This window comes from Cygnus olor, chromosome 2 (assembly GCF_009769625.2).
Source record: "Cygnus olor isolate bCygOlo1 chromosome 2, bCygOlo1.pri.v2, whole genome shotgun sequence".
In the NCBI taxonomy this organism is placed as follows: Eukaryota; Metazoa; Chordata; class Aves; order Anseriformes; family Anatidae; genus Cygnus; species Cygnus olor.
The window spans coordinates 65,809,437-65,817,824 of record NC_049170.1 but is presented as its reverse complement, the minus strand read 5'-3'; the positions used below and the strand labels follow the sequence as shown (position 1 = coordinate 65,817,824).

Sequence of the window (8,388 nt, the reverse complement as noted above, 5' to 3'; positions counted from 1 at the left end):
TTTTCCTCTAAGACAAAGTAGTGAAATTGAGTTATCAGAAACACTACTGTTTTGTGGTGGTTGTTTTTGTTGTTGTTTTTCCCCAGGGAGAGACAGAGACATTAAGCTGGCACTCGGACGGTATTGCTGGAACAGTTGCAGCGTTGTTCTTTCCTCCAGCAACGTGCTTCCACTTACTTTCCTGTTCTCAAAGCAGGTTGCGGGTTTGCTCTTTCTTAACCAGCTTGGGACAGCAACTTCACCCGGCACCGGTGCTCACCTATGTGGGAGACGAAAAGCAGCCAGAACACCGTTCTGGGGACAAACGCCCTGGTGACAGGCTGGGGCATGGTGGGAGCACTTCCACAATCCCAACCTCATCCACACCACCTCCGATGCCAACCTCATCCCCCGCACGCCACCAGGAGACCCCCTTTCCAGGCCGGTAATTCTGCGGGCTGTGCCGCTTTCCCTCAGTTTTTATCGTTATTGTTACTGTTATTGTTATTATTTGTATTTTCTTTCTCCCGTCAAGTGACTGGGGGCCGGGCTGGTTAGCCCCAAGAGGGGTGTTGAGGTGGGCGCCCCTCGCGGGGCCCCGTCGCCCCCTGCCGGCCACCGCGGGACGAGCATCGGGAGCCCCTCCGGGACCGGGGCACTGGGGGGCAAGGGGGGATATGGGGAGGGAGGGGAGCTCCCTGCTCGGGGCGGCTGCTGCTTCAGGGTGGGGGGGAAGCCCATCCCCGTGGCGTCTGGGCGGGGGGGCAGCTCTCGGCGACTCGGTAGCCGGCGTGAGCTAGCAGCCCCGGGAGGGCGAGGGCGGCGGGCAGGGGGCGGGCAGGGAGCCCTGCGTCAGTGCTGTGCAAACACCGCCGCCCCTATTTAAGGGGCCGCCGCCGAGGCGTCCCCCAACTTCTTCTTGTCCCTGCCTGGGTGCTCGGTGCTCTGCCTCGCTCCGTCATCTAGGGTCCGACAGGTCAGGTAAGGGACGGCTGACACCCACCCACCCATCCCTAGGAAATGGGGGACAGGGTGGGGCTGGGGGGTCCGAGCCCTGAACGGGTCTGTGAACACACGCAGGAGTCGGGGTCGGGGTAAAACGAGATCCCGGTGGAAAAGGGTGCAGAGCAGCTGTGGTGTGTAAGTACCAAACCCTGCCTGGGTACAGGACCTATAATTGCTCCTCGCTGGAGGGGTGCTTTTTGTTCGGTGCCTGGGGATGCTGAACAGGGGTATCTCATGGGTTGTGACTGTTTTCATGCCGGTATGTGGTGGGCAAACAAACTTCATTTTCCCCTCCACTAAAATGAAGAGTATACTCGATATGCTGTTCAAAAATCAAAAACTCCCATATAGATGTTTTCATGGATATTTATAAATGGAAATTACCCTCATAGTGTTAAGTACTAGGTACCTTGTTTCTCCTCTTAGCAGACTAACTTGTGCATTTCAAAAACACAATTTCAGCTTGTGTGATCAAATGATCTAGTAAAATGGCACAGTCCTGTCTAATATCTGTTTCTTTAAGGAAGCAACAGAATTGTCTTACACTTTAATTCTCTGTTTTATATGAAAAAAATATGGTTATATTGCATGTTATTTCTTACACAGCTTTTTCCACCTCAGCTGTTAGATCAAATGATTGGGATGGTGTTAGATTTGTGGGTTGTTTTTTTTTTTTCACTGTAACAAGATTTTGTTTCTTCTTTCCTTGTACAACAAGACAAAACCTCTTGCACACTAAAGTTCAAACCAATGAAGGGTTGAAGAGTTTAGGCTCTTTGCAGAACTTGTCAAAATTGAGTGTTTGTAATAGCAGATTTTAGTACAACGGGAAAGTACAAGAATGTTTGATTCCTGAGATTTTTTTTTTGAAAAGCTAGGTATAGCTCCCTTGTGTTTTACCGAAATGCAGCTTCAAAAAAAGAAAAGCAAGTAATAACTGAGTGAGTCAGGGAGACATAACACATACACTGGAAGGGATAAAACCGATTCACTGTGGTATTTTCCTCTTACCAATGGATATTAAACTACTCATGTGCATGTTGTCCAACTTAAGACAGATCCCACAGTTACCTGCAATTAAAAAAAGTTTTCTCGGAAACCAGCACCTCCAAAGAAAGCTGGGGGTGAGGATAACACATGATGTAATAAGTCTGGTCATTCTAGCAGCCTGTCATTCCTTTTTCCTCCAGCAATGTACAGTGGTATATGCATCTGCGTGTTCCTTGCTGTGCTCTCAGTGAGTTCTTTCGGACAGCAAACTGGGGGCTCACACAATGACAACCTTCTGGCTGCTGAGCTTGAGCAGAGCTTGACAGAACATCACCGACATGCCCGCGCCCCTTCGTCTACTGGCCCCCTGAAATCTGCGCCACGGCTGGATGGAAGCCTTGACCAAAGGGGTAGCATTGGAGCTTTGTTGGCCAAGTACCTTCAGCAGGCCAGAAAAGGTACTGGTTATGTGCTACTTCTGTATCTGTGGAATTTCCTTCAAAGACACCTAGATGTTAACCCTGTCATCATCTAGTATGAATTACTAAATTGCTATAGAAGATAGGAAGTAGATTTTGCCTGGCTATTCCAGAAGTAGAGACCATTCTTGTTCTCACCTACTGTAAAACTCCTCCTCAAAAGAAAAAAAATATATATACATATATATACACACACATATATATAATTAGTACCAATTCCTGTTAGATTTTCAGTCCCAGGTAGCCTTTGGACAGAATCTGGCAATTACTTAAAACCTCCATGGCACTGATTCTGTAACAAGGACATGAGGCAATGGTACAGTATTGGAATTAAAGGATTGGAATTATTGTGAGATTCATTAGTCACTTGAGGAAACAATTGTATTACCAATGTGAGCTAACAAGAGAAGGTAAAGCAGTTTGAGATCTTACAGTGCATGTTTTACGTAGGCACAAACACATGCCATGTATACAGAACATGATAGATCAAAACCATTGCCCACTGCAACTGCTCACGAGAAAGCATTTTTCCTTTTGAACTCTCTTGTCTCTGTGCTGCTTATACCTGAATACAGTAGCACCATGGGCAACCTAACTGCTGTGTCCTCCAAGAGGGAATGACTGCAAACCCCAGGAAAAACCACTATGCAACCTACAGGGTTACACATCTTGTTTACTTGCAATAGCTTCACTCTCATCTATCCCCTCGTACTGCAGGGAAGTAAGATACAGAAATAGAGCTTGAAAACTTGGGAGGCAGTAATTAGGATAACCTGGGCATATAGACACTGAGAATTTAACTCAATTCCAGCCCCAGGCTGTGTTTAGGATGAAATTCACTTTATACAAGCAACAGCTTTCTTTTCCCCTGTCTCTCCATACAACCCTATGTAGATCATTTAATCCTCTCCTCCTGATAGCCTTGCTGCTGACCTCTGTTATAGGCAGAATCCCATTCTTATTTTTGGTGGTGGTTTACAATTAAGAGATGTCACATGCATTTTATGCATTACATATGCTGCCATATGCATTCATCCATGTACATGAGGGCCAAATCAGAAACAACAGAAAAATAACCACTTCTAATATATTCTGAGAGACTCCATCTAACATTACCAATTTTCACAATATCTATTAAAGAAATTAGTTTTAGCAATTCACATGATCTAGTGGAAAGACAATTCAGATACAAAATTCAGTGCTACAATTAAAGCTGTTACTGAATAAGAATCTTGCAGCAGGAGTCAGCACAGCAGAACCCTCCTTACATTTCTCCTGTATAGTCCTTGGCACCCTCCCACAAGGAAACTGAACTTCTCATTCTAGTTTATGTAGCCATTATATTCTCTTAAATATTTGGCTGACATTTCCAAATAGCTCAACCAGATGAAGCGTATGGGGAGGGGCGGACACCCTCCTAGTACAGAAAAGAGAAGATTCACAGGGACAATGCAGTATTTATTTAACTTATAATAATGCATACAGTTGCTGATCAACTGCTTTCTCATCAAAACATAATGTTATGTTCTCATTTAACATAAAGGTTCAGGGCAACACTTCAGAAATCTCTGCAGAATACTCACATATCCTGCACTAGTCACTTTTAACCTGTACAAGCCATAACACTCACTAGAAAATTCCATCTCAGGGAAAAGGGAGTCTGCATTGCTGGTGTTAGCTGTCACCAGTGATGGCATCTGTCCTTGTGATTAATAGGCTAATTTTGGTCAATATTTCCAGTTAAAACAGGGAGAGTTAAATTCTCCCAGGAGGCTGAGGCTAGATGGCAGCCCTGTAGTCAAACTACTACAATTTTGAAGCTGTTTGCTGTATGTTGATTCTGCAGTATCCATGGGACATCTCTGGTGATTTAAGGAAGAGTAATTAAGGTGCTCTTAAGGAATTCCTGACTGTTTGTGACCCCTAGCTTTCAATTCACTTCATGTGCAGGCTTTCAGCATGAATCCAGCACTGTGTAGCTGAGACAGGTGGCAGCACTGATGTGACAGGTGCATCGCTGATCTGTCCTCTGCATAATGGCACCAGGGGAGTGCTTACAACCCAAGGTCACTGCAGGCTCAGACATCTCTTAAATAGCAGTGTCTGAGTGATGGTCCTGCACTGTCCTAGCCCTGTCTGGTGCCAAGAAGCCATTCTCATCAACTTAATTTTGTGTTTTGAATGATGCTTGTGAATATAATGGGTTTTGAGGCTTTAAGGGTAGACAAACATACTTTCATAGAATTGTTTTGTCATTTTGTTTTAGGTAAATGTCTATAGCATGTTTGGTTTCTTTCTGTGGTAGATTTGCCTCTCCTATCCTTCTACTACTAACAAAACATTTGCATTTCTTTGATGCCCTGAACAAGGGTGATAGAAAGGCTATGGCAAGATCAAAGATCAGCATCCCACCCTGCTGTGAAAAGAGTTATGAAAACTTTATAAAAGCAATGAAAAAATCACTGAAATAGTAATAAGACCCGTGTAATTTCAGCATTAAACACCTCTAGCTGTGAATTCCAGACACAACGTTCTGAATTTCAGGACTATTCCCATTTCTTTATGAAACCTAGAATTCATAAATCTACAACTCTTGTTACCTAATTTGCACTGTAGGAGCTCCTGTACTTACATATATGGCTCCTCAAGCAGCACAGGACTATGGGGAGGTCCTGGCCTGGACTTTCCTTCTCTAGTGAAATAGGAAATGAAAAGGAAAAATGCACCCATATTCCTTCACAGCAGCCAGGAGCAGAAGGAGATGAAAATAATCTGTTTAATTTTTTGTTTTTTAAAAAAAAAAAAAAGGAATGTCAGAACATTACCCGTAACGCTCTGTGGCATTTTCCCCAGTGATATAACAGCAGTGTTATGTGATCTGTATAAAGTCAAGCAGTTTCAATTATTTCATGCAGACATCTGCTAACAAATACAAAACACTCAGAAATGGATGAAAGTATGTCTACTTACTCCCTCCACTCCCACACTCTTTTCATTAGGTCCCACTGGAAGGCTCTCAGTTATGGGAAACAGGGTACAGGGTATCGATCCTACGCACAGGATAAATGACAGAGACTACATGGGCTGGATGGATTTTGGACGCCGCAGTGCTGAAGAATATGAGTACTCCTCCTAAAGAACAGCTGACTATAGCAACAGGAAAACAAATCACACTCCTATGTCTGTACAGAAAGAAAAAATAATTTGTTGTCCTCTTTAAATCAGTGTTTTAAAATATATCATGTATTCGATGTAAATTTGTCTGTAAGACTATACAATGCAATATATACATATGCAGAATTTTCCAGAAAATGCTTTCTTTCTTTTGTGGTTTCTCATACACCAATATTATATTAAAATGATTTCACTTATTCCTTCTTGTCCTGTCACCGCATGTTGCTGGGTGTCTTACTATAAAGAGAGGCAGGAAAATGCCTTCATTCATTCATTGTACATATTCCATGTGTTAAGTAGTCAGACAAATGAACCACTTTTTAGAGAAATCTTGTCACAGTAGCGGTGAGCTCTCTGAGGAGAACCTGTCCAAAACCAAATACAACAGCACAATGCTGCCAGAAAAGGCCAGCTGTCTTCACGGTGACCCCATCTGTAAAGGACTGAGTTATATACCCAACCTATGTATTTGTGGCGAACAGTCAACAGCGCTAAAAACTAGAAGAAAAAGAGGAATGACACCAAAATGTTTCACCTTCTTGGCTTATTTATTTTATGTTGTGAACTAAATGTGAAAGTTCTGCTGATGACTGCGAATCATGGAATAAACAGACCATTTCCTGCTACGTGGTGAGCTAAGCCTTCATTCGGGGACGGCAAGGAAAGCTGTGCAAAGGGAGCAGAGGGGGCTTCTGAGGGAAGGGTGAGGTACTGGAGACAGCAAATCACCATGTTAAAGAGAAATGGGGTGATCCCAGTTTCTAAACCCAGAGGCAGTCTGCAGGCTGCAAAAGGTGTTTGAGGTGCGTGCACCTCCATTCCAAGTAATGCCTCCAGCAGCTACCAGCTCTGCTGCAGCAGCAGGTTCGCACAGTCCAGGAATTCCCTTTGCTGCAAAAGAAGGGGGTTTGAATGGCATAAACGCAGAATTTCCACCAAGTGCATGCATTAATTATAACATGAATGCATGTTTTACATTCTGAACATCAGGTGTTTGCCAAAGGAAGGAGGCAGGAAAACACCTCAGTAGCACGTTCTGTAGCAGCTAATAGACACTACAGAAAACATTTGTACTAAAATAAAACTCTACCAAAATAAAACTCTGCTCTACAAAGGTTGGGGGAAACAAGCAGTTATGCCAACTACTGAACACAGCAAAAATAAAAACATTTTGAGGAGCTGTTCCTAACAGAAGCCGAGAGAGTAGACACCATTGTAAAAATGTGCAATGTAAGAGAGACTTCAACAAGTGGTAACAGAATTTTCTTTCTCAGTAACCCCAAATCTCCCTTTCTGTGGATCTCAACTTGAGAAAATGAAACTACTTTGCCCTACAAATTTTTCTTCCTCTCAGGGCCCCTTTAGACAAACTCCTTCCAAGCCACCTAGTCGGCCTTTTCTCCTTACTTCCTTTCCAAACATAATGAGTCTCTAAATACCTGAATTTCTCCTCAGTGTTGATCATTGCCCATGGGAAAACTGTCCAAAGTACCATTTTTTTCTCAAAATTTACAAGAGATTAAAAGCAGTTAATCGACTATTGTTTAAATGAGGAAATACAAATTAATCTAAAAATGCGTAGATTAAAGCATTTCCCACTGAAGTGTTGTTTCTTTAAAAGTAACATTTACTTTGCCCTCTCCTCTCCTCGACTCTCCTCGACTCTCCTCGACTCTCCTCGACTCTCCTCGACTCTCCTCGACTCTCCTCTCCTCGACTCTCCCCTCCTCAAATCTCCTCAACTCTCCCCCCCTTGACTCTCCTCGACTCTCCTCGACTCTCCTCGACTCTCCTCGACTCGACTCTCCTCTCCTCTCCTTTCCTCTCCTCTGCTCTCCTCTCCTCGACTCTCCTCGACTCTCCTTGACTCTTCTCAAGTCTCCACGACTCTTTGGTGTAACTTCTTACAAATGATAGCCTCCTGCAGCCATTTGAATCCGAAAATATTCTGTCCTCCACAAAACCCATGTCACTCAACACAGTAGTTTTACCCTTCTCAGCAGCTAAATGCCACCTCAACTGCTCTCTCATTTCTATTCCTCTAAAGAAGAGGAGGAGAAGAAAGTATGATGAAAAAAAAAAAAAAAAAAGCTAATGGATTACAATATGGATAATTCAATTTAAATGAAAAGAAAGAGGAACAAAACCAAGGAAAGGCCACATGGAAGCAAAGAGGGAAGTAAAAAAATTATTCTCTACTTCCCATCAATGAGTGATGTTCGGCCATGTCCTTGGAAGCAAGGCTTCAATATGCTTAGGGGTTGCTTGGGAAGACCGATGTCTTCACAATGAGTGCCTCCTTTCTCCCTCCCCTTTCCCACCTTTTATTGCTGAGTGTGACATCATATGATATGGAATATCCCTTTGGTCAGTTTAAGTCAGCTGCCCTGATGATGTCCTCTTCCAACTTCTTGCCCAGCCCCAGCTTACTGTCTTTGGGGGGGTTTGGAGAGAATCTCGATGCTGTACCAGTGCTGCTCAGCAGTAGACAAAGCATTGGTGTGATATCAGTGCTATTCTAGCTACAAGTGCAGAGCACAGCACTATATGGGCCACTGCAGGGAAAGTTAATTCTAGCCCAGCCAGACCTAGTACACTTAACTATCACTGTTAACAGCTAAAATCTGTATATAAAGACAGTTATGGTGTTTGCACAAAGCTTATGAAATTACTACAATATTAAATGATAAAAGATGACAGTGCATCATATTACTCACATTGCTAAATAAATCAAGGACCAAGGAGAGAGATAAAGTCTAGC

At 43.4% G+C, this 8,388-nt stretch overlaps 1 protein-coding gene across 1 annotated transcript; it reads left to right on the top strand.

Annotated features, from left to right (window-relative positions):
- The first annotated feature begins 830 nt into the window (after positions 1-830).
- CCK (cholecystokinin) lies at positions 831-6,251 on the top strand. The gene is made up of 3 exons (XM_040546880.1): positions 831-955; positions 2,175-2,432; positions 5,453-6,251. The coding sequence occupies exons 2-3, from the start codon at positions 2,177-2,179 to the stop codon at positions 5,587-5,589; spliced, it is 393 nt and encodes a 130-aa protein (XP_040402814.1). The 5' UTR covers positions 831-955; positions 2,175-2,176; the 3' UTR covers positions 5,590-6,251.
- The last annotated feature ends 2,137 nt before the right edge of the window (positions 6,252-8,388 follow it).

Excerpts from the sequence above, each read along its gene's own strand:
- CCK (XM_040546880.1), top strand. The coding sequence starts at position 2,177 with ATGTACAGTGGTATATGCATCTGCGTGTTCCTTGCTGTGCTCTCAGTG. Across the intron at positions 2,433-5,452 it reads CCTTCAGCAGGCCAGAAAAG|GTCCCACTGGAAGGCTCTCA; the intron begins GTACTGGTTATG and ends TCTTTTCATTAG.